Genomic DNA, 24,217 nt, shown 5'->3' with positions numbered 1-24,217 from the left:
GGCGCGGCGACGTAAGACCCCGGCGCTGCGACGTGCGCAGGCGCGGCGCCCCGCCACCCCCCGTCGTCCCCGGGTCGCGGCGACGTGCGCAGGCGCGATCAGCGCGGGGACTAGCGGGACGCTGCGGACGGCAGACATGTCGGGGGTCCGGGCTGTGTCACGGCTGCTGCGCGCCCGGCGCCTGGCGCTGACCTGGGCGGTGAGTCGGCGCCGCGGGCTGGGAGGGGCCGGAAGGGGCGAACGCCGGGTCCCGCACCCCCAGCCCCGCGATGGGACGGGCTGGGGAGGGCCCGCCGGGTTCTGTCCGCGCTGGCTGGGTGAAGGTCACGACCCTGTAGCCGCCCGGGACCCCTTTCCGCCCGGGGCCCTGCCTGGAGCTCGGGGCCTCGGCCAAGGTCGCCCGCTCCGCTGCGCGGAGGGGGCTGTCCAAGGTCGTGCGGCCGGAGGGCGGCCTGCGGGTGGGTGGGGTCTGAGCTGATCCCCGGCACTAGGTTGGGCCTCCTGAGGGCTGTGCGGTGGCCTCTGCGCATTTACTGCAAAATTACCACGGCGGACGCGGGACAGTGTCCTGGGCGTTTCCTGCAGGGCCCCGCAGGCCCTACTCGAGTCGGTCGAGTTGTGCATTCCGAGGCCTGGCTGCTGGTTCCTGTCTCCTCTCCGGACAGATCGTCAGAGTCGACCCTTTAGGGTTTTACTGAAGCACTGAATTTAGGGGGTTTAGATATTTGGTTTTATAACGTGAACTCGCCTGGCCACCTAGTTAGTAATTGAATGTCAAAGGTCCCAACGGAATCAGGGCTTTCACCAGCGTTATACTGTTGACATATGTCTGTAGTTATACCCACAACTCTCTCCTCTTTAAACTACAGGAATTGAGGAGTTCTCTTTGGGGCTCAGTGGGTTAAGAACCCGGCTAGTATCCATAGGGATGCGGGTTGGATTCCTGGCCTCGCTCAGTGGTTTAAGGATCCGGCATTGCCGTGAGGTACAGATATCGCTCGGATCTTGTGTCGCTGTGCCTGTGGAGTAGGCCTCAGCTGCAGCTCGGATACGACCCCTAGCCCGGGAACTTCAATATGTTGCAGGTGCGGCCATGAAACGAAAAAAAAAAAAAAAAAAAAATAGATATAAAGGACCAGAATTAGGAGTTCTTGTCTGGCTCAGTGGTTAACGACCCTGACTAGCATCCATGAGGATCCTGGTTTGATCCCTGGCCTCACTCAGTGGATTAAGGATCCAGCATTGATGTGTGCTGAGGTGTAGGTCGCAGATTTGGCTCGGATCCTACCTTGCTATCTATGGCTGTGTTGTAGGCCTGCAGCTACAGCTACGAATGGACCCTAGCCTGGGAACCTCTACATGCCAGGGGTGCGTTCCTAAAAAGGCAAATATATATATGTATATATGAATTAAACATTGTGTTGAATATGAGGAGGTTTAGTTAGACATTCTGCCACACCAGAAAGAGTTTAAAGGCTTTCACGTGTTTCAGGTGCTGGTGCTTTCTGAGCAGATGTTTCACCAGTCCCCAAGCCTTGGCTCTAAGGCACAGTGGAAGCAGGGGGTCCACAAGCAGGAAATGAAGCCGGTGGTTAGTGGGTTGGTTTTAGTCAGCCAAGCATGAACAAACTTCTAAGTGGGTCCTTCTTGTCAGGTGAGATGACAGATTGGTAACTGGTGGTGATTGGAGAAGAGCTGACAAATCTGCCAACCCAGACTGAGCCTGATGTCCTTGTTCCAGCCTGCAGGCGCCCTTTACCCACCACCTGCCCTTTGTCAGTTTATGAGGGAGTAAAGTTCTAGGAGCAACAGGTTAGAGTGTAAACCTCTCCTTTCCTGTTGGCCTGATGGAAGTGAACTCCTTTGAATGAGCTCTTAGCCGCCAGCTGTGTGCTTCATCTTCTCCTTGAATCTTCACCACCAGCCCATGCTCAGATGCTTGTGAACATGATGGCAAGGTAGCGTTAGCAAAATTGAGCCATAGATTAGGTCTACCGGAGATGGTCTTGGGTTTTTTTGTTGTTTTGGGTTTTTTTTTTTTTTTTTTTGATCTTTTTGCCTTTTCTAGGGTCGCACCCATAGCATATGGAGGTTCCCAGGCTAGGGGTCTAATCAGAGCTGTAGCTGCCAGCCTACACCGCAGCCACAGCAACGCCAGATCTGAGCCACATCTGCAACCTACACCACAGCTCATGGCAATGCAGGATCCTTACTTAACCCACTGAGCAAGGCCAGGGATTGAACCCACAACCTCATGGTTCCTAGTCGAATTCATTAACCACTGTGCCACAATGGGAACTCTTGGTCTTGGGTTTTTAAAGTCTTTTTGTCTTGGAGTTCCCATCGTGGCGCAGTGGTTAATGAATCCGACTAGGAACCATGAGGTTGCGGGTTCGGTCCCTGCCCTTGCTCAGTGGGTTAACGATCCGGCGTTGCCATGAGCTGTGGTGTAGGTTGCAGACGCGGCTCAGATCCCGAGTTGCTGTGGCTCTGGCATAGGCCAGTGGCTACAACTCCGATGAGACCCCTAGCCTGGGAACCTCCATATGCCGCAGGAGCGGCCCAAGAAATAGCAAAAAAAAAATTAATAAATAAAGTCTTTTTGTCTTGATGAAAGTGGCTTTGGAAATTATTTTCATCTATGGAAATTAATTTGTCCAAGGCTGAGTATTTATTGGAATTTAAGATTGGCAAGAACAAAAGCATCAAATTAGCAGACCAAAAAAAGGAATTAATGCTGTCTAGCTGAAGAATGTTGATGGCATGTACCTGATGAGGATAATTTGAATAAAGCCCACAGGAAATTTTTCTTTATCTTATTTTGTTCAATTCTGTGGTGTTGCCAAGTCATTTTATATTTACAGCTGCTTTCATGTTATAAAATTATTAAACCTTTGTTTATTTGTCTATGTTTTCTTTTTAATTGTCCCAGCGCACTGACACAATTTGTAAACTGTTCCAAAGTAGTTAAATCAAAGGAAAAAGCAAAACCTTACTTTTTAAAGGTCCAAAAAGTTGGTTAACTTTGAATGAGATTTTTCAGTTTTCAAAAAAGTATTTTTTTAGAACAAGTCAATTTTTTTTTCTTTGACTTTATCATTTCGAATATGTTTTAATGGTGTATCTAGATTTACATCATTTAGGCCACTGTAAGTAACCTTTGGTTTTGCTATTTGGGATAATTATAATATCACTGGCATTCAGTTCTGCATTCCATGTGATGTTTTTCCTTCTTCGCTTGAGAAACTGTGGCTTGATTTTGGTTCATAACATGGATATTCATCTTATTTTGGAGTCCCAGAGATTTTTCCCAAGGGTCCGTGGATGCTGGGGAAAGTACAGGATGTGGAGCCAGCCCAGCCCTCCTGTTCCCTGCAGAGACTCCCTTTCTCTGTGGGGTCAAGAAGGTGTGAAACCTTCTCGTGGTGCTCACAGGTCACACCCTCTGCTTGGAAATCATGTGAATTGTATTTTAAATGCCCCTTTAAAAGAAAACCCTGTAAAACTTAGTGAAAATAATTACACAGTTATTATATGTAGTTAAGAAAGACAGTGAATACGGGAGTCCTTAAAACTGAAAAGGAATAAGACCACCTCTGTCCCCAGTGGACTCAGTTCTGAATTGTGTTTGGTATTGACCTCTGCTACTTACCTGCATTTCACTAGCTGATATGCAGGTGCATTTTTATCCATTTTAGACATTGCTTTTTGCGAGTAAATGAGGATTTAGTTCCCTTAAACCATCCCACTGGCCACATCCTGAGTTCTTCCAATATAATTATGGAACCACTTTCAGATCCTTTATTGGCTGCTTTTGTAATTGTATAGACTGTACTTACAAATTAGTTTCTCGTTCATGATTCATAGGTGAGTTTTATCAGACGGGGACTCCCCATTTTGCTTATTGGAGAATATCAGTATCCCTCACCTTTGCACGTCTCTGTCCCTTTTTCCTGCTAATTCAGTTCCCTGTACTTTTACTTCAACAGAGTTGTTAAGAACGCTGTGTTCTTTTCATTCTACCTTGGGTAGATTTCTGCTTTCTTCCTTATGTTGCCCCGTTGGAAAACGTTTGATAGGTTTTTCTTCAAAAAACATTAGATTGATAAATGACACAAAGTGAATTTTATCTAAAGACAGAAATTGGATTAAAATTGGACTCGACAAAATTCTCTTTTTTTGCTTTTTAGGGCCATACCCATAGCATATGGAAGTTCACAGGTTAGGGGTTGAATCAGAGCTGCAGCTGCTGGCCTACGCCACAGCTACAGAAACTCGGGACCCGAGCCCTGTCTGCAACCTCCACCACAGCTCACACAACGCTGGATCCTTGACCCACTGAACAAGGCCAGGGATCGAACCCGAGTCCTCATGGATCCTAGTGGGTTCATTTCCACTGTGCCACAACGGGAACTCCAGGGACTCTTCAAATTCTAAAATCGCATCCCAGATTGCATTTAGATGCAAAAAATAGTGTTACTCTTTTCCACAGAGGGATAATGTGATACTTTGTTAAGGATTTCATTACAGTAGCTGCCACTTTTTAAGCTAGCTGAGTGGTGTGTGTGTCTGTCTGTCTTTATTCAATAAGAACATCCTAGAAAGAATAGGGAAGCTCCCTGTTATTTTTATTTTAATTTGATATCACAACATGTACTATTCTTATTAGTACTATTATCTGTACTCATGTTGTACTTTATGAAAATTTCAAGAACATTTGTAATAAAATTCTTTCAACGACCTAATTTTTAGTTAAAATATGATTTTACCATTTAAAAATTATAATAAAGCTGGAGAATATTCTGTTTAGTCCATGTCTGAAGGAAAAACACTAAGTTGGTTTTGTCAATAAACACAAATGTACTTAACATTGCAGTTGCAGAATTCAAGAATATCGCTCTTGTTGGTTCAGATCTAATTAAAAATCCAAGAAATGCTTTGTAATTGGAGCTTTTAAAATAAGCTCAGTTGTTTCTGTCAGCCACCACTCTGTGTCAGAGGGAACTGCCTCTGATGCTCCTCAGAGGCGGTCAGGTCACCAGCCCCGGCCTGAGCCCTTCATCTCCAGGGAAGTCTGGCCAGTTTAAAACAGCACAGTTGGAGTTCATTTTGGGTGTTGTTTTGTTTGTTTGTTTCTGTCTTTTTAGGGCCGCACCCGTGGCATATGGAGGTTCCCAGGCTAGGGGTCCAATGAGAGCTACAGCTGCCGGCCTACACCACAGCCACAGCAGCGCAGGATCCGAGCTGCATCTCTGACCTACACCACAGCTCACGGCAGACTGGATCCTTAACCCACTGAGAGAGGCCAGGGATCAAATCCGCAACCTCACAGTTCCTAGTGTGATTCGTTTCCGCTGCGCCACAAAGGGAACTCCTGGAGTTCGTTTTGTCTTTGGAAGTGTCCCCCCATAATCCCCGCTTGTTTTTCTTTTTTTTTTTTTTTTTTTGCTATTTCTTTGGGGCCGCTCTCACGGCATATGGAGGTTCCCAGGCTAGGGGTCTCATCGGAGCTGTAGCCACCGGCCTACGCCAGAGCCACAGCAACGCGGGATCTGAGCCGTGTCTGCAACCTACACCACAGTTCCCGGCAACGCCGGATCGTTAACCCGCTGAGCAAGGGCAGGGATCGAACCCTCAACCTTATGGTTCCTAGTCGGATTCGTTAACCACTGCGCCATGACGGGAACTCCCCCGCTTGTTTTTCCCATAGGATAATTTTTCTCCCCACAGAGTGAAAGCCTCTCCATCGTGGCATACTTGAAGGCATCTTTCATATCCTCTTTGTCGTCGTTGAATGTACTTCTTTCCCAAAACTGTTCTTTAAGATGTTTCTAAGACTTTTAACAGCAACCTCCCAAAATGCGGTCAGCAGAATGGAAAGACGTGTTCCCTGAATTACTGACCATTCTTGGCACATGAAGAATGCTGCCTCTCACACTGGAATGATTTTATTAATACCGTTTTCTTGAGTAAATAGTTTAAGGATGGGACTTTTAAGCATAGACTTGGAGAACAGCCAGGGACAGGTGTTCAGCCAGCGGGAACAGCACCATGGATGCAGTGGATGAGGGGTGTGGCCGAGCCATGTGGAGAGTGGTAAGGCAGCACCAGGAGTGTCTCTGGGAGCTCAGGTGGTGCCCCAGGGCTGACAGAGCCTGCCCTGGAGCACCCGCCAGCAAGGCGCCGTGCAGCCAGCACCTTTTCTGTGAGCCGCAGAACCTCCCCCGGAGGCGCTCCAGTACCCCTGCTGAGCTGGCCCTGCGTTCTCCACAAGTGCCCTAAATCAGGAGATTGATGGGGAAGTGTGCTTTTCCTTTCCTGAGTCAGTGAGAGCCCTGTCTAGAAATTAGGCATCGTCCAGAAGGGCCTTTGTGGGAGAGCCGGTTCCTCCCCTCCTGGGCCTGCCCCGAGCCCTCAGCCCCTCAGCCCTCACCTTGTCCATCAGGGCTGATTTAACTAGAAGTCTCCTGTTTTGTAAAGGCACTCAGTGCTCCCCATCTGTTTCAGCAGCAGCCAGCAGCATCACCCATAGGAGCCCGCAGCTTTCACTTCACTGTTGATGGCAATAAGAGGTCGTCGGCCAAAGTTTCAGATGCGGTAAGTTCACCGCCCTTTGTTCCATTATAAGTAATTTTCTTAACTGAAAGGAATAATGTTCTATACCAGTTTTTAACGTATTTGAGTAACACACAGGTTTTACTTTAAAAATTCTCATTCTAGTGCATGCTCCAATTATTTTTAGTGTAAAGTTTAATTGTACAAATAGAAGCATAGGTATTAACGTTTTTTGCTTGTAGTTCTTACATATCTATAAACCAGGTTAAATTTTTTTTTTTAATTTATCTATTTATTTTTTCATTTTCCCACTGTACAGCAAGGGGGTCAGGTTATCCTTACATGTATACATTACAATTACATTTTTTCCCCCACCCTTTCTTCTGTTGCAACATGAGTATCTAGACAAAGTTCTCAATGCTATTCAGCAGGATCTCCTTGTACATCTATTCTAAGTTGTGTCTGATAAGCCCAAGCTCCCGATCCCTCCCACTCCCTCCCCCTCCCATCAGGCAGCCACAAGTCTCTTCTCCAAGTCCATGATTTTCTTTTCTGAGATGTTCATTTGTGCTGGATATTAGATTCCAGTTAAAAGTGATATCATATGGTATTTGTCTTTGTCTTTCTGGCTCATTTCACTCAGGATGAGATTCTCTAGTTCCATCCATGTTGCAGCAAATGGCATTATGTCATTCTTTTTTATGGCTGAGTAGTATTCCATTGTGTATATATACCACATCTTCCTAATCCAGTCATCTGTCGATGGACATTTGGGTTGTTTCCATGTCCTGGCTATTGTGAATAGTGCTGCAATGAACATGCGGGTGCACGTGTCTCTTTTAAGTAGAGCTTTGTCCGGATAGATGCCCAAGAGTGGGATTGCAGGGTCATATGGAAGTTCTATGTATAGATTTCTAAGGTATCTCCAAACTGTTCTCCATAATGGCTGTACCAGTTTACATTCCCACCAACAGTGCAGGAGGGTTCCCTTTTCTCCACAGCCCCTCTAGCACTTGTTATTTGTGGATTTATTAATGATGGCCATTCTGACTGGTGTGAGGTGGTATCTCATGGTAGTTTTGATTTGCATTTCTCTTATAATCAGCGATGTTGAGCATTTTTTCATGTGTTTGCTGGCCATCTGTATATCTTCTTTGGAGAAATGTCTGTTCAGGTCTTTTGCCCATTTTTCCATTGATTGATTGGTTTTTTTGCTCTTGGGTTGTATAAGTTGTTTATATATTCTAGAGATTAAGCCCTTGTCAGTTGCATCATTTGAAACGATTTTCTCCCATTCTGTAAGTTGTCTTTTTGGTTTCTTTTGGGTTTCCTTTGCTGTGCAAAAGCTTTTCAGTTTGATGAGGTCCCATAGGTTTATTTTTGCTCTAATTTCTATTGCTTTGGGAGACTGACCTGAGAAAATATTCATGATGTTGATGTCAGAGAGTGTTTTGCGTATGTTTTCTTCTAGGAGTTTGATGGTGTCCTGTCGTATATTTAAGTCTTTCAGCCATTTGGAGTTTATTTTTGTGCATGGTGTGAGGGTGTGTTCTAGTTTCATTGCTTTGCCTGCAGCTGTCCAGGTTTCCCAGCAATGCTTGCTGAATAGACTTTCTTTTTCCCATTTTATGTTCTTGCCTCCCTTGTCAAAGATTAATTGACCATAGGTGTCAGGGTTTACTTCCAGGTTCTCTATTCTGTTCCATTGGTCTGTCTGTCTGTTTTGATACCAGTACCACACTGTTTTGATGACTGTGGCTTTGTAGTGTTTCTTGAAGTCTGGGAGAGTTATGCCTCATGCTTGGTTTTTGTTTCTCAGGATTGCTTTGGCGATTCTGGGTCTTTTGTGGTTCCATATAAATGTTTGGATTGTTTGTTCTAGTTCTGTGAACAATGTCATGGGTAATTTGATAGGGATTGCATTGAATCTGTAGATTACTTTGGGTAGTATGGCCATTTTTACAATATTGATTTTCCCAATCCAGGAACATGGAATATCTTTCCATTTCTTTACATCTTCTTTGATTTCTTTGATTAAAGTTTTATAGTTCTCGGCATATAGGTCCTTTACCTCCTTGGTCAGGTGTATTCTGAGGTGTTTGATTTTGTGAGGTGCAGTTTTAAAAGGTATCGTATTTTTGTATTCCTTTTCTAATGTTTCATTGCTGGTATACAGAAATGCAGCTGACTTCTGAATGTTAATCTTATATCCTGCTACTTTGCTGAATTTATTAATCAGTTCAAGGAGTTTTGGGGTTGAGTCCTTAGGGTTTTCTAGGTATAGTATCATGTCATCTGTATACAGTGACAGTTTTATCTCTTCTCTTCCTATATGGATGCCTTTTATTTCTTTTGTTTGCCTAATTGCTGTGGCTAGGACTTCCAAAACTATGTTGAAGAGCAATGGTGAGAGTGGGCATCCCTCTCTTGTTCCAGATTTGAGTGAGAAGGCTTTCAGTTTTTCCCCATTGAGTATTATATTTGCTGTGGGTTTATCATAAATGGCTTTGATTATATTCAGGAATGTTCCCTCTATACCCACTTTGGCGAGGGTCTTGATCATGAATGGATGTTGGACTTTGTCAAATGCTTTTTCTGCGTCTATTGAGATGATTATATGATTTTTGACTTTTTTTTTTGTTAATGTGGTGTATGATGCTGATTGATTTGCGTATGTTGAACCATCCTTGTGAACCTGGGATGAACCCAACCTGTAAACCAGGTTAAACTTTAAGTAAACAAAACAATGAAATACAAATGTCAGGTTAATAGTATTTACTGGAATGCCTGGTGACAAACACCTGCTCAGCTGAGGACTGAGCAGCTCCTTGGCCCGTCTCTCTGTTGAAGAAACTGAAATCCACTCACGTGTTCCTTTCTCATAACCTCACGATGGTTACGGAATGCTAGTTGACACCTTCTCGGTGGTAAATACAACATGAACCTAGGATCGACTTGTGTCCTCAGCGCCTGGGTGGTTGCCCAGGTGAACTGGACGACGCTCACCTGAATGCTGACCACACTGAGCGGTTGCCTGAGAAGGTTGCAGATCACAGGTGGGGAATCATGATCCGTGTACCACGTTAGAAGAAGCTTAGATGTGTATGAGCCTGTGGGTGTGGATGTAAAGGTAAAAAGGTGAGTAAAAATGATAATCAAATCACTTATATGTGGAATCTTGAACATGGCGCAATTGAACCTCTCTGCAGAACAGAAACCGACGCAGACGTGGAGAACACACTCGTGGTTGCTGGGGGGGGGGAGGGGATGGCTGGGGCGTTTGGGGTTGGTACATGCAAACCACTGCATTTAGGATGGGCGAGCGATGAGGTTCTACTGTGCAGCACGGGACTGTGCCCCCTGTCTTGGGCTAGAACATGATGGGAGATGAAATGAGGCAAAGAATGTATATATATGTATGATTGGGTCACTTTGCTGTACGGCAGAAATTGGCACAGCAGTATGAATCAACTATAACTAAAAAAATCTCTTCTTAAAAAAGATGGTAATTGAAAAGAAAAACCACAATTAGAACTGGCATTTCGATTTGTGATGTTGCCCTCCTCTGCCCTCTGGTTCCCTGCTTTGAGTTGTCAGCATTTCAGCTAAGCAGCGGGTGGCCTAGCTCCGCGGGTTAGGGCGCTGCTGTTGACAGAACTGAAGATGTGCCCCCCACGCTGCTGTGACTCCTGCCTGGCACCTCATGGTCTGTCCCAGCGCAGGCTGGAGCCTTTGCCAAAACCACGGTCTCAGTGTCCAGGGTCCTGGTTAACCTGGAGGTTGACAGATGAGTTTTTCTTTTCCAGATTTCTACGCAGTACCCAGTAGTGGATCATGAATTTGACGCAGTGGTGGTTGGTGCCGGAGGGGCAGGCCTGCGAGCTGCGTTTGGTCTCTCTGAGGCCGGGTTTAACACAGCCTGCGTTACGAAGCTCTTTCCCACCAGATCACACACTGTTGCAGCCCAGGTATGGGGGCTCCCCAGTCCTTTCGGTGTCTGTGAGGTGCTTCAGGGTGTGTGTCCCCTCTGCCCTGGAGCTTCCTCGCCTGCCATCTCTGCCCACGCTGCCCCCACCCCCTGGTACGCACCGGACCACGTATTTTGCATCTTTTTAGGCCAGCTTTCTGTGTCCTGCTACTGTAGTACTTGCTATTTTGTATTAGGACTGGTGTCATCTAAAGGGAGTAATGCAGTTGAAAGTTGGGGCTGTGGCGGGTGTAAATGTTTGTCCCTTTGTCCGTGTACTGGGATTTCTGTGACTCTGAGGGACAGGCAGTGGGCGGGCGGGGGCCGTGCAGAGGAGGAAAGCGGGGGTGGGGAGTGTGGTTCTGAGCCCTTGGCAGTGAGCACATCCTGTCTCCAACACGTGCCCTTAAGCAGCATTGGGAATCTCTGTCATAAAATTATTGGGTAGGTCTGCCGAGTCCCTTTCACAGGCTGGGTTTGGAAAGTAAGAAGCCTTGTCCCTCTCACTGGGGAGGTGCCTGAGGCGGGGGGAGTCCGTCACTGGACCCTGTCCAGGTTGGAAGCTGCTGGCAGGGAGATCCCTCGCACTCCTCTCCCATGAGCACTTGGCTTTTCTTTTTCTGCACCTGATGCCAGTCCGGAGGCAGTGGGGAGGTGGGCCTGGAAGATGCTGTTGGCCTCTTGCCAAGGCTCCTGGGGCTGCTCGTGTTTCAGGGAGGCATCAATGCTGCCCTGGGGAACATGGAGGAGGACAACTGGAGGTGGCATTTCTACGACACTGTGAAGGGCTCCGACTGGCTGGGGGACCAGGACGCCATCCACTACATGACAGAGCAGGCCCCCGCCTCCGTGGTAGAGGTAACGTCCCCGCTGGCCGGCCCGTGTGGGCGGGTGGCCAGCAGAATGGCCACGACCTGCTGGAACGGGGACTCTCCCTGCTGGTGCTGATGTTTTTGTAGGATGTCTTCACGCGGGGTCTCTAGAGAACAGCTCCGGTGTGAGTCGGCCAAGTGCTAGGTGCTAGGTGTTTGCGCTTGTTTCCCAGCTAGAGAATTACGGCATGCCGTTCAGCAGAACCGAAGATGGCAAGATCTACCAGCGCGCCTTTGGCGGACAGAGCCTCAAGTTCGGGAAGGGCGGGCAGGCCCATCGGTGCTGCTGCGTGGCCGACCGCACTGGCCACTCACTGCTGCACACGTTGTACGGAAGGGTGAGCCACCCCGGGTGCCTGGGTGGTGGGTGAGGCCGGACAGGCACGTGTGAGGAGGGAAGCTGCGCTGGGGAGAGGCCAGCGTGGTGGCCTGTCCCCCCGGCGTCGCTTCAAAAGCAGCAGGCTAGCCGGGTCGTTGTTAACCTGAAAGGATTTATTTTAGGAGGAGGTCCCGTCATGGTTCAGTGGAAACAAATTACGCAGGTTCCATCCCTGGCCTCACTCAGAGAGTTAAGCATCCGGCGTTGCCGTGAGCTGTGGTGTAGGTTGCAGACACAGCTTGGTTCCTTCATTGCTGTGGCTGTGGTGTAGGTCACAGAGGAGGCTGAGATCTGATGTGGGTGTGGCTGTGGTTTAGGCTGGCAGCTGCAGTTCCAGTTGGACCCCTAGCCTGGGAACTTCCATATGCTGCATCTGCAGCCCTAAAAAGATTAAAAAAAAAAAAAATGTATTTTAGAAAATGAAAATGATAGTCACTATATATATCAGGTTTGAACTTGGGATCTGTCATGTTGAAAGGGTAGGAACAGAGCACATATTTTGAGGCTCTTTGCCCACTGAGTTTCTGAATTGATTGCTTTATTTTAATACTTCGCAGTTTAAACTGGCTTATGACTTTGAGAGACAGTGGTCACTGGATAAGCAGGGCCAACTTTGACCAAATAGTCAATATTTTGAATAATGTTGATTCAGCGTAATGAGTATTCTGTACTCTTGTTTTCAGTGGGGACAGATCATTGATTTGCAGGTGTTAAGACACCAGGGGGCTGTGGGTTCTCGAGCCTGGGCTGGCGCAGTCCAGGATTGACCCTTCTTCTGGGCTGGAAACATGCGGGGGGTTTTGTTTTACTGGCATTAAGTGGCCACGTGATGGCAGTGCCCACCTACTGTAGCCTGGTCTCAGGTGAGACTGTGTCCGTGGACCCAGCTCTGGCGGCAGCTCTGAGGGGAGGTCCGTGCTGTGTGTGGCGCCTCTTGGGGTTGTGTGGAGCTGGGAGATGCGTCCCATGTTACGGCGTCCTCTTCGGATGCGTTGGTGCAGCTTTGTCACGCAGTGGCATCGGCAGTGTCGCCCACGGGTGGACGTCTGCGACTCCTTTTCCAGCCCACTCTCCGCCGAGGTCTGCCTGGCCCCTCGGCCCCACACTGGACCAGCGACCCTAACCCGTTGGGTTTCGCAGCGTGGTTGCAAGCGCAGGATCTCTTTACCTTCTCTTTCAGTCTCTGCGGTACGATACCAGCTATTTTGTGGAGTATTTTGCCTTGGATCTCCTGATGGAAAACGGGGAGTGTCGTGGAGTCATCGCCCTGTGCATCGAAGACGGGTCCATCCACCGCATCAGAGCCAGGAACACTGTTGTCGCTACCGGGTAGGAACTGGTGTTGCGTTTACTTCTCTGCGGGCAGGCTGAGCGCTGGCGTCTTCATTCTAATAAAAACAGAGGCGTTATGGAGGAAGGGCTGAGGCCCGGGCTGTGACTTAATCCAGTGAGGGTTGCAGCTTTGCCAGCCTCAGGGAGACACCGGCACCCGCCTTGGGTTGGCGACAAAGTGTCATTGGATCACAACTGGGGGGACCCTGTGGAAACTAAGGCCTGGGGAGGCGTGTGGTGCTTTCTGAAGTGACAGCTCTTGCTTTTAATGGACTTTGCGTTTCTGCGGATGTCTGGGCGGATGAGTGCTGTTCATGGGAGGAGGTGAGTAAATTCCATCTGCTACACCGTCAGTCTGGTATTTCAGCCCTTACACGCCTTAAGTGTTATTTTAGCACTTAAAAAAGTGAATCCAGGGGTTCCTGTCGTGGCGCAGTAGAAATGAACCCGATTAGCATCTACAAGGTTGCAGGTTCGATCCCTGGCCTTGCTCAGTGGGTTAAGGATCCAGCGTTGCCGTGAGCTCTGGTATAGGTCACAGACTCGACTCGGATCCCATGTTGCTGTGGCTGTGTGTAGGCTGGCAGCTGTAGCTCTGACTCAGCCCCTAGCCTGGGAACTTCCATATGCTGAGGGTTCAGCCCTAAAAAGCAAGGGGAAAAAAAAAAAGTGAATCTGTGAATGTCTTTATATTTTATTATAAAAGTAACACGTCGTTACCAGAGCGATCATTCACTCAGCACAAAGGTGCCCTGAAGGACCAGCGAGAGCTCCCCTCCAGTTGTCCAGGGCAGAGTGTACAGGCGGCCCTCCCAGAGGAGCTACTCCCTGGGCTGCTCTGTCCCCTCCGGTCCCTTAGAAGGGAGGTGTTGATGGCACGCTGGTGCAGTGACCTCTCGGCTGGCCCATCTGTCTTCCAGAGGCTACGGCCGCACGTACTTCAGCTGCACGTCCGCCCACACCAGCACCGGAGACGGCACCGCCATGGTCACCAGGGCGGGCCTTCCCTGCCAGGACCTGGAGTTCGTGCAGTTCCACCCTACAGGTAGACAGATCATGCGCTTCGTGGCTGACATTCCGTCCCTGGGGGACTCTGCTCTCTTGTGTCTCAGCCCCTGGGACTTCCTCTTGCTCCCCCGCGGCGGCGAGGCCACCCTCACCCCTCTGGGCCTGGTCTTGGCAATGATGGCCCCGTGGCCCTCTCCTTGACTGGGGCGTCAGCTCCCTCTGGGAGGCAGGGGCAGGTCTGTCCCCTTTACTGCCATCCTCAGGGCGCAGCAAGTGCTAGGACCTCCATTGGCAGAGCCAGAGGGGTTATACCTGGGCAGAGAAGTGGCACAGGGTGAGTTCCGGGGGCAGCCAGGCTCCCTGAGGTGTTAGCTGGTGAGAAGGTACGAGTGCACGTGTGGCCAGGAGCCTGAGGGGCTTGGCAAGTTCCATCTGGAACCTTCTTTCTGGCTTGTTCTCTGTCAGCAGATAAGCCACCACCACGCTGAAGAACCAGGCCTGTGTTTGTCCTGCTCTGTCAGCCTGTTCTTCCTGAGCTCTGGCAGGGATGGGAAATACTTGTGAATTAATTCCCTCTGTACTTAGAGCGCCATTCCTTTTGTTTCTTTTTCGATGTGCGGGAACTAAGCCACTGGAAGAAATGCCATTAATGATGAGATGCAGGGTTTTGCATCTTGTTCTGAAAGCAGGGTAACCCTTGGTGCGCTCATAAAAGTGTCAGCCTTCAAACTACCCGATGCGACACGTGCACGTCCAGCACAGGGTGGCCTTGTCCTCGTTACATCAAGGGATGGTCGAGATTAGGGCACAGGGCCCCCCACTAGATTTGGGTCTGGCCCTGACCTGCCCAGTGTCGTATTAGTGGGCTTGTCTCTGAGAATGGGGAACACCCCCCCCCCCGGAGTGCGCTGAGCAGTGGAACTGTACACAGAGCTGCACCCAAGCCAAGGCTGTAACCATCGTTGCCTCACTGACGACTGGTTACTTTAGATGTCAACTTTCCAGACTGGTCAGCACAAATTCATCGTGCAGAAGGACTTTCAGAAATTAAACCCCCCGAGAAACCTAACCCATCCTTTATCATGTCCTCAGCGAGGTGCTGGGCAAGCTGCTCGTTGCCCAGCCGAGCTCCCTCTGCAGCCTGGCCACTGCTTTCTGTCACTCAGCCCTCCCTCCATCCCGTCACGTCTAGCCAGTGTGTCCCCCCCCCATGCCCACCCCTGCCCCTGGCATCTCGGGGAAAGTGTGATTTCAGGTGACACGGTTGTGATCGGCTGGTTCTTGGCAGGCATCTACGGCGCTGGCTGTCTCATCACAGAGGGGTGCCGCGGAGAGGGAGGCATCCTTATCAACAGCCAGGGTGAGAGGTTCATGGAGCGCTACGCCCCCGTCGCAAAGGACCTGGCATCCAGGGACGTCGTGTCCCGGTCCATGACTCTGGAAATCCGGGAAGGAAGGTGTGTGTGGTGGTCCCCAGCGCCCACCCTGCCCTCGGGGCTGTTGTTCACGTCTTCGGTCCAGCTCAGGCCGGGTGGCTTCTGTGTGAGTGTCAGCGCCACCCCCTCAGGAGGCTCGTGAGCATTTGACTGTTGTCTGTCGGTTTATGGCCTCTGAAGATGTACATCTTGGAGTTCCCTGGTGACTCAGCAGGTTAAGGGTCCGGCATTGTCACCGTTCTGGGATAGGTTCAGTCCCTGGCCTGGGAACTTCCACATGACTTGAGTGAGGCCAAAAGAAGTTTTGAGAAGTTTAGCCAGTTTTCTGTAAATCTTTCTCAAATCTGTGAAACATAATTTGTGTGAGTTTGTGATAGCGACACTGTGTGTGTGTGTGTGTGTGTGTGTGTGTTGGGGGTTCGGGGGGGACCCACTCCACCCTGAAGTTAGCACGTGAGCTTCGGTGGTGTGTTGTTTAGCCCGCAGGTGGTTGGGGGCTTCGAGGTTGATGGGCGGTTTGTTCCTGAGTAAAAGCCATTGGAGGCCTCAGCGCCTGACACCCACCCACTGGCGGGACACTGGCTAGGTTCCTGCGGGCGTGGGCCCTGGAGATGTACGCTTGTGCATGAGAAGTGAGACGTTGGGGGGTGGTCTTGGGAGCATTGGGAGTTCACTACGGAGAGCCTGGCAGATCGTGGCCTCCCAGCCCTGGTGCGAGCTTGGTGAGGGGGGGTGGCTGTCCGCCCTGACACCTAGTGGGCACCGAGGAAAGACGCTGTGAAGAGGTGGCGTTAGTGCAGGGGACATCTTCTGCAGGCCTGAAGAGTGTGAAGCCTTGTGGGCGCGGGGTCTGTGGCCGCGGGTCTGCTGATGGCTGTCCTTGGCCTCCCCCTGACGGTCTCTCCCCCCAGAGGCTGCGGCCCCGAGAAGGACCATGTGTACCTGCAGCTGCACCACCTCCCCCCTGAGCAGCTGGCGGTGCGCCTGCCTGGCATCTCGGAGACGGCCATGATCTTCGCGGGTGTGGACGTCACCAAGGAGCCGATCCCCGTGCTCCCCACCGTGCACTATAACATGGGCGGCATCCCCACCAACTACAAGGGGCAGGTGAGGCGCCAAGACGCTCCCAGGCGGGCTCCTCGGCGAAGCCCTGTGGGCGCTGGTGCTGCTGCAGGGTGCGGGGGCCTTGGCCATCGTCCAGTCGTTGTGCTCCTGCCTTCGTTAACTATTACTAGTTGATGAATCCCTCCTTCGTGAACAGAGGTAAAGGCCATTTGCCGTCTCTCCAGTTGTTAGTGACTTTCCTCCCCGAGCGCGTGCGGTAACCTGTGAATCTCGTGTCCTCCCGCCGAGGGCCTTTGGGCGGCTGCGGCTTGCAGAGGGCTCTGCGCCACTTTATTCCGGGCCCTCGTGCGGCGAGGGGTTGGCTGCTGAGGTCTGACGACGACCCCGGTCCTCTGCCTCGCAGTTGAAAGTTCTTCCACCTGCTGTGCCCCTCCTGAGTCCCGGGCACTTCAGGTGGTGGGCGAGGTCCCGCCGGGTGTGAGTGGGACTGGGAGGCCTTGACCTGGGCCGGGCGGGGGGGGGGGAGGAGGCTGGGCCGTGTCTTCACCGCTTCCTTCCCACCCCTGCTGTAGGGCAGGTGGCCTGTGCAGACGGCCCTCAGGAATCTAGTCTCTTTCCTCAGGTTCTGAGGCACGTCAACGGCCAGGACCAGGTGGTGCCTGGGCTGTACGCCTGCGGAGAGGCTGCCTGTGCCTCGGTGCACGGTGCCAACCGCCTGGGGGCAAACTCGCTCCTGGACCTCGTTGTCTTCGGCCGGGCATGTGCCCTGAGCATCGCGGAGTCCTGCAGGCCAGGTACACTTCCCTCCAGTGGCCTGGTGTTTCCGGAGACCGGAGGTTACAGAGCCTGGATCTGTAACTGGAAGTTTACTCCCTGGTCAAGAGTGGGGGCCAGTGCTGCCCTTCCCCCCGCACCCCACCCGAAGTGAAGAAACAGAAATTCAGAGATGTTTATGGTTGTAGACCTGAGGCTCGATACAGGCCGGGGGGGCCGTTAGGAGAGTAAACTTTTTAGTCAGATTGTTTGAGGTTGTTATGTTCTGCTCAGAAAAGTCACTATTGGGAAATTATTATCTTGAGGAGGTTTATCATATCACATATCACTTGTCAGGTATGGGTTACTTACCTTTAAGAAAATGTCTTCGATTGGTATAAATGGTACTTGGAGAAATTAGTAAAATAATAAAAACAAAATAGAACTAAATTTCTTAAAGAAGAAAGGGATGAGCTAATGTTCTCCCTCTTTGGTGAGACTGGATTTCCAGCAGAGGTTTTGCTCCTTGTGGTGATAATTTGCTGAGGAAGAAACCTGTGCTGCTCTGACGCCACCGCTAGTGCTCGTTTTGTGTAGCTGGCGCCTGATAGCAGCCGTTCAGCAGGGCAGGAGGTGGGGGCTCCCCCTTTGACAGTGAGCAAAAGTATAACTTAGGTGCTTTATGCTCTTCTGTCTGAAGGATCAGAGCACACTTTAAAAAACTTTGGCAGTTCCCCTTGTGGGTCAGCGGGTTAAGAATCCAACGTAGTGTCCATGCGGCTCCCTGGCCACGCTCGGCGGGGTGAGGGTCCAGCACTGCCGTGAGCCGTGGCGGAGGTCACAGGTGCGGCTCAGACCCTGCGTGGCTGCGGCTGTGGCTCTGATTCCATTACCCACGTGCAGCCACATGAAGGAATCTCCAGTGCACCAGGCTGTGTGATCCACTCAAGAGGCCACGTAGGTGTGATGCCTTCTGTGACATTCTGGAGAAGGAAACCAGGGCAGGAGCTGCGCGTGGTCGCCAGAGGCTGGGGACACTCATGGTGGGGCTTACACAGCTCTGCTTGTCAGAACAGCAAACGGCTCTAAAGGGGGAATTGCAGCTTTGTGACGTTTTCATTTTTAGAAACAGAAAAGGAAAAATGTTTGCAGCACTAATTTTCCCCAAATGGGAATATTATAAATATTGAAATACTTAGACTCTATTCTGTACTCCAATCACGGTGATTATAGGCTCCTGTTCATGTGTTAAAATTTAAAGGATTAAAAACAGAAGCAAAGAAAATCGCCTCCTTAGAGGCTCGGGGAGGTCTTGGCCTTGGAGGGAGAGGGCCTGCAGGCCTTTGTCTCCTGTGTTTGACACCTGCGTGCAGTACATTCTGTGAAAACGCATTTAGAAACGTCATCCCCCAAAAGCTTAGAAACTCTCAAGACATTTATCTTTTGAGAAAGGCAAGAACAGCAAGTCTTGAGGTTTAGGTAAGAGGGTACGGGGCCAGGGTCAGCAGGAGGCCCTTGAACACCTTTGGCCAGGACACGTCACCTCCCCACCCCAACCCCTTGTCCCTGAAGTCTGAGAACCCCGAGGGGGAGTTAGCGCGCAGAAGTAGTGGGAACAGCTCTTCTGGAGGGTGCGGGTTTTCCTTGATGGAGTAGTGGTGCAGGTTTGTTCACATAAATCTTAAGTTTTGACATGAAGAGACAGTTCCTGTTTTGCTCATTCTCAGAGTACTTATGGGACACATAGTTTTGCCAGAGATTTTGTCTTTTTGTTTATCCTTAGGCCTCAAGTCAAAGGATGATGCCTCCGGGGTAGGGAGGTACAGGCCGGTGCTCTGCCTGCATTTTCCATCCCCCTGAAAGGGCCTCATACGCGTTTGTTCTGTTCTGTTTTTCCAAAGGAGATAAAGTTCCCTCAATTAAACCAAATGCTGGGGAGGAATCGGTCATGAATCTTGACAAACTGAGATTTGCGAACGGAACCATAAGGACATCGGAGCTGCGGCTCAGCATGCAGAAGGTAGGCACTGGGGTGGGCTCTGCAGTGAGCAGCCGCTGTGCCCTAGCCCTGCGCTGGGGTTGCTGAGTCAGGGAGGCGCGTTCAGGCCTGAGTAAGAGAGAAGCGCCCGGGCGGTGTGGCAGGCAGTGCACTGACCAGTTCACGTTCCTGTAAAAAGTCTGAAAGTCGGCAGTTGCGGGCACGGGCTCCTTGCCATGCGGACGAAACGCTGACAGGTGCTCTATCGCAGTCGATGCAGAGCCACGCCGCAGTGTTCCGCGTGGGCAGCGTGTTACAGGAAGGCTGTGAGAAGATCCTCCGGCTCTACGGAGACTTGCAGCACCTGAAGACGTTTGACAGAGGTGAGCGGTTCCGGGGCCCAGCCTGGCCTGCTGGGCGCTTGGGGGCCTGGCCTCGCTGAGTGGCCCTGGCTGGGTCCCGTCGTCTGACGTGTGCCTGGTGTCCCCAGGAATGGTCTGGAACACTGACCTGGTGGAGACCCTGGAGCTGCAGAACCTGATGCTTTGCGCCCTGCAGACCATTTATGGGGCAGAGGCCCGGAAGGAGTCCCGTGGCGCTCACGCCAGGGAGGATTTCAAGGTGGGCCTGCCTTTGTGTGCTGGTGCCACTTGCGTGCCACTGTCCTCCCGCTGTCTGTCTGCTCTGCCTCCCATGCTGCGCCCTCTGCACTTCCCGGAAGTCACGGAGGGGCTCTCGCTATATTCTCACCGTGCTCAGTCCTAGGGTGATGTTTTCTTGCTTTGGGTCACTGTTGCTGCATCTCTGAGCCTTGCCAGCACAAAGATCAGCGTGCAGCTGGCACCATTTCCTGGGGGGGCACTCCCTTCCTGATCGGAAATGATGAGTCAGCATGGGCCCCCTTGTTTGGGAAGGGATTGAGAGCCTCATCTCAGGTCACTGGTTTTTTAAATGAACTGGTTTTTATGGAGAGCTCAGATTCTGCAGAAAGGAGTCCCTGGCTTGCAGTGTCAGGTTCATGGAAGGGGCTGTGCGGGGACGGGGCACGCTTGCGGGACCCTAGCCAGTTTGCCACGAAGCACACTCAGGCTTTGGTCCTGGACAGTGTTTGGGTAGCTCAGCTGGAGGCTGAGCAGGAAGAACTAGACTTTGGTGCCATGTGAGGCTTATGAACTAATCCTCTGCTACTGGAGCTGGCTTAGAGTCGCCTCGGACTCGGGTAGAGGAGGAGGTCAGGGAGCCTGGCCCTGTGCACCGAGGACGGAAGCCTCTCCTGGAAGCCTGTTGTTGGTGGTTCCTGTGGCTGCAATGCCTCAGCAGCTGCACAGGCAGAACCTGCTCACCCTGGGAGGGCCCTGTGCGTGTGTGCATGCATGTGCGTGTGCCCGGTAGGTGCAGGTATAGAAGCCAAGGGCGTGCGCCCCAGGCAAGAGCTCTCCCTCAGCAGAAATGGCCAAGAGGTCCGGGGCTTTGGGTTTTATTTGAAGAGACGTGTGTGTCTTATCTGGTACCACGGGCAAGATGTTCCTGAAGCGTTTTCAGCTTCTCTTTAAAAGTTTTTGAAAATTTTAATGTGTTTGCTAAAACTGGAACATTTAAATAAAAAGGCTGAAAGAAAAAGCGGAGTTCTCCAGGAGTGTAGAGTGAAAAGACGAAGCTTAGGTAAACGTTTACGTGCACGGAGGGTGGATTTCATTCCAGCGTCGGTCCTGGATGTCGAAACGCAGCAGTGGCGTCCAGGATCCCGCTGCGCTGCCATGGCGATGGGACAGATACAGGGCAGGGGCCCTGGGCTGGGCCACCGCGGAGAGAGGGCCTCATCGGCCCGCCCACTGCGTGCCCTGCTCGGCGGCACGTTCTTGCCCTGTGCTCCTCAGGCCAGCTCTGTGCATGTGGGAGCCATGGGACCTGTAGAGGGGACGTGGGTTGGGCACGGAGGGCGGCAGGTCCTGACTTTGAACAAGGTTGGCTTTGACGTGGCGCCCTCCTCGTTGAGTGGGGTCTGGGGGATTAATGTCCCACCTGTCTCGTGTGTCTGTTGAACGAGTGTGCCGTGTTTTCTGGTCACCTTGCTCTGTAGAATAATTGTCGATAGCATTTTCTGAACTAAACTTACTTTCTGTGGCCTCAGGAGCGGGTTGACGAGTACGATTACTCCAAGCCCATCCAGGGGCAGCAGAAGAAGCCGTTCCAGGAGCACTGGCGGAAGCACACGCTTTCCTATGTCGATGTCAAGACCGGGAAGGTATCTGGGGAACGGGTTCGGCTCGAGTGCGCTGATGCGTGTGCTGTCCCCACGTGCTGTGCAGTCAGTGTTTGCTGAACTGAGAGAAGCAGCATGGATTTAAACTGACCGTTGACAGATCTGAGACACCACTGAAAGGACACTGTCAGTCAGCCTTCTGCCTGGACATAGAATCCCCCATGGGGCGGGTGGTTCACAAGGGGCGCCTCGCACAGCACCGTTGCGGGGCAGGCGTGATTGCCAGGGGCCTGTGGTCGGGGAGGAGATGAGACGGAGGTTTCTGAGCCCCTGGAGAACTGGGGTCAGGGTGGGGTTGGGGCTGGAAAGCAGCCCTCCCCTCCTTTCCTTTTGACTGGGCTTCCTAGAAGCAGCCTCAGGGATGCTGTTCAGCCCTTCACTTCCAGGCAGGGGGAGTGGAGGAGGGGCAGGGCAGGCAGGGGGAGTCCTGGGAACAGCCAGCTGAGAGTGCAGGGGGCCCACAGCCCAGTTACTCCTCTGGAGCATGACTCACCCGGTTGGCATTTCTGCCAGACATTAAGATTCAGAAATAACTAAGATAAAAAGTGTTTCTCCTTAAGCTTTTCAGAGCTCGTAGGGGATAGTCTGAATTTTCCATCTCCATCTACAGAAATTAAGTTGTGCAGTGTTCTCACACTTCTGTGGGCGCCCAGTGTGACGATTTAGTTTGCGGACAGTAGTTTTCCTAATTTTTCACGTAGGCTATTTTCTGACAGTGTATGGCATCAGACTGTCCTCTCAGTACAGCCTATCATTATAATGATTGGGTGTTTTTGTGACTACCAAGGAAATACATGCTCATTTTAGAGAGTAAAAGAATAAAGAAAGTTAACATTTATAAACTCACCAGTAAGAGATATTCTATATTTCCTTCAAGTCTGTGTGTATAAATATCAACCCAGGGAGTTCCCTGGTAGCTCAGTGGGTTGAGGACCTGGCACTGTCACTGCTATGGCATGGGTTCAGTCTGTTGCCTGGGAACTTCCATATGCCTCAGAAGTGGCAAAAACAAATAAACAATCTCTTAGAAATAGGAAAAAACTAGGAGTTCCCGTCGTGGCGCAGTGGTTAACGAACCCGACTAGGAACCATGAGGTTGCGGGTTCGGTCCCTGCCCTTGCTCAGTGGGTTAAGGATCCGGCGTTGCCGGGAACTGTGGTGTAGGTTGCAGACGCGGCTCAGATCCCGCGTTGCTGTGGCTCTGGCGTAGGCCGGCGGCTACAGCTCCGATGAGACCCCTAGCCTGGGAACCTCCATATGCCGCGGGAGCAGCCCAGGAAATGGCAAAAAGACAAAACAAAAAAAAAAATAAATAAAGAAATAGGAAAAAACTAGGGAGTTCTTGTAGCCCGGTGGGTTATGAACCCAACTAGTATCCATGAGGATGTGGGTTTGATCTCTGGCCTTGCTCAGTGGGTTAAGGATCCAGTGTTGCCGTAAGTTGCAGTGTAGGTCCCACATATGGCATGGATCCTGCATTGCTGTGGCTGTGGTGTAGGCCGGCAACTGCAGCTCTGATTTGTCCCCTAGCCTGGGAACCGCCATGTAGTGCGGGTGGGGCCCTAAAAAGTAAAAAAGAAGTAGAAAAAAATACAAATAAATACATAGTTTACACATAATTAAAGGATGACAGCGTTTATAGGGTTTCACCTACTTTTTGAGCATTTTCAGTTTTAGTTTAAAGCATTGAGAATTTGGCAGTATGTTTTGTTTTTGTTTTTGGCCATGCCTGTGGCATGCAGAAGTTCCCAGGCCAAGGATCAAAGCCAAGCCACAGCAGTGAAAACCCTGGGTCCTTAACCTGCTGCACCACCAGGGAACTCCCTGGTACAGTGTTATTTTAATTGTTGTATTTTCTTACATGGATTTTCATAGTCAGACCTGAATTTGTTATTGAAATAGTCCAGTGGATCCCTTTTTTTGCTTTTTAGGGCTGAACCTGTGGCATATGGAGGTTCCCGGGCTAGGGGTCCAATCAGAGCTGTAGCTGCTGACCTAACACCACAGCCACAGCAATGTGGGATCCGAGCTGCATCTGCGACCTACACCACAGCTCACGGCCATGCTGGATCCCTAACCCACTGAGCAAGGCCAGGGATCGAACCTGTGTCCTCATGGATGCTAATCAGATTTGTTAACCACTGGGCTACAACAGGAACTCGGGATCCCTGTTTTTAAGTTCCTGAATGTTTGCAAATCTGCCTTGTGGTTAATTTTCTGGAAGCATGCGAGAGAACGGTTTGTTCATTTTTGTGCACTAACTCTTTTTTCAGGTCTCTCTGGAATACAGACCCGTAATCGACAAAACTTTGAATGAAGCTGACTGTGCCACTGTCCCCCCAGCCATCCGCTCCTACTGAGGAGACCGGCCTTACCAGCTCTTGTAATTATGTATAATAGCTCACACAGTGTTCATGTCACAACTGCCCTCTTCAGTTCTGCCCTCGAGCGACTGAGGTGCCGCTTGATAGAGATGGTCTGCCTGAGGCCGGTCGCAGCCAGGAGGTGCCCCGCTTGCCTTTGTCCCTGCTTCGTTCTTGTGAAATAATAAAACTGGGCACAATTCCCAAGTGAAACACCAGTGACAGACTCGCCTTTCGTTCCAGGTT

General features: G+C 50.8%; 1 protein-coding gene across 2 annotated transcripts; it reads left to right on the top strand.

Moving 5' to 3' along the window:
- Positions 1-81: 81 nt before the first annotated feature.
- On the top strand, positions 82-24,176 carry SDHA (succinate dehydrogenase complex flavoprotein subunit A). 2 transcript variants are annotated; one of them, NM_001444670.1, is made up of 15 exons: positions 82-199; positions 6,511-6,597; positions 10,362-10,523; positions 11,237-11,380; positions 11,568-11,732; positions 12,954-13,102; positions 14,026-14,150; positions 15,402-15,570; positions 16,461-16,656; positions 17,237-17,408; positions 19,269-19,387; positions 19,617-19,728; positions 19,836-19,966; positions 21,477-21,590; positions 23,882-24,176. In NM_001444670.1, the coding sequence occupies exons 1-15, from the start codon at positions 137-139 to the stop codon at positions 23,966-23,968; spliced, it is 1,995 nt and encodes a 664-aa protein (NP_001431599.1). In that variant the 5' UTR covers positions 82-136; the 3' UTR covers positions 23,969-24,176. The 2 variants fall into 2 exon arrangements, with proteins under 2 accessions (NP_001431599.1, NP_001431598.1); NM_001444669.1 differs by having other exon boundaries at positions 6,508-6,597.
- Positions 24,177-24,217: the final 41 nt, after the last annotated feature.

The sequence above is a fragment of the Sus scrofa genome, chromosome 16 (genome assembly GCF_054392235.1).
Source record: "Sus scrofa isolate SSC_HxYL_T2T_F1_AM1 chromosome 16, Sscrofa_HxYL_maternal_Yorkshire_Landrace_v2.0, whole genome shotgun sequence".
NCBI classification, from domain to species: Eukaryota; Metazoa; Chordata; class Mammalia; order Artiodactyla; family Suidae; genus Sus; species Sus scrofa.
Note: the sequence above shows the minus strand (reverse complement) of the source record. Positions and strands in the feature narration are given on the sequence as shown.

Excerpts from the sequence above, each read along its gene's own strand:
- SDHA (NM_001444669.1), top strand. The coding sequence starts at position 137 with ATGTCGGGGGTCCGGGCTGTGTCACGGCTGCTGCGCGCCCGGCGCCTG. Across the intron at positions 17,409-19,268 it reads CGCGGAGTCCTGCAGGCCAG|GAGATAAAGTTCCCTCAATT; the intron begins GTACACTTCCCT and ends GTTTTTCCAAAG. Across the intron at positions 19,388-19,616 it reads TGCGGCTCAGCATGCAGAAG|TCGATGCAGAGCCACGCCGC; the intron begins GTAGGCACTGGG and ends GCTCTATCGCAG.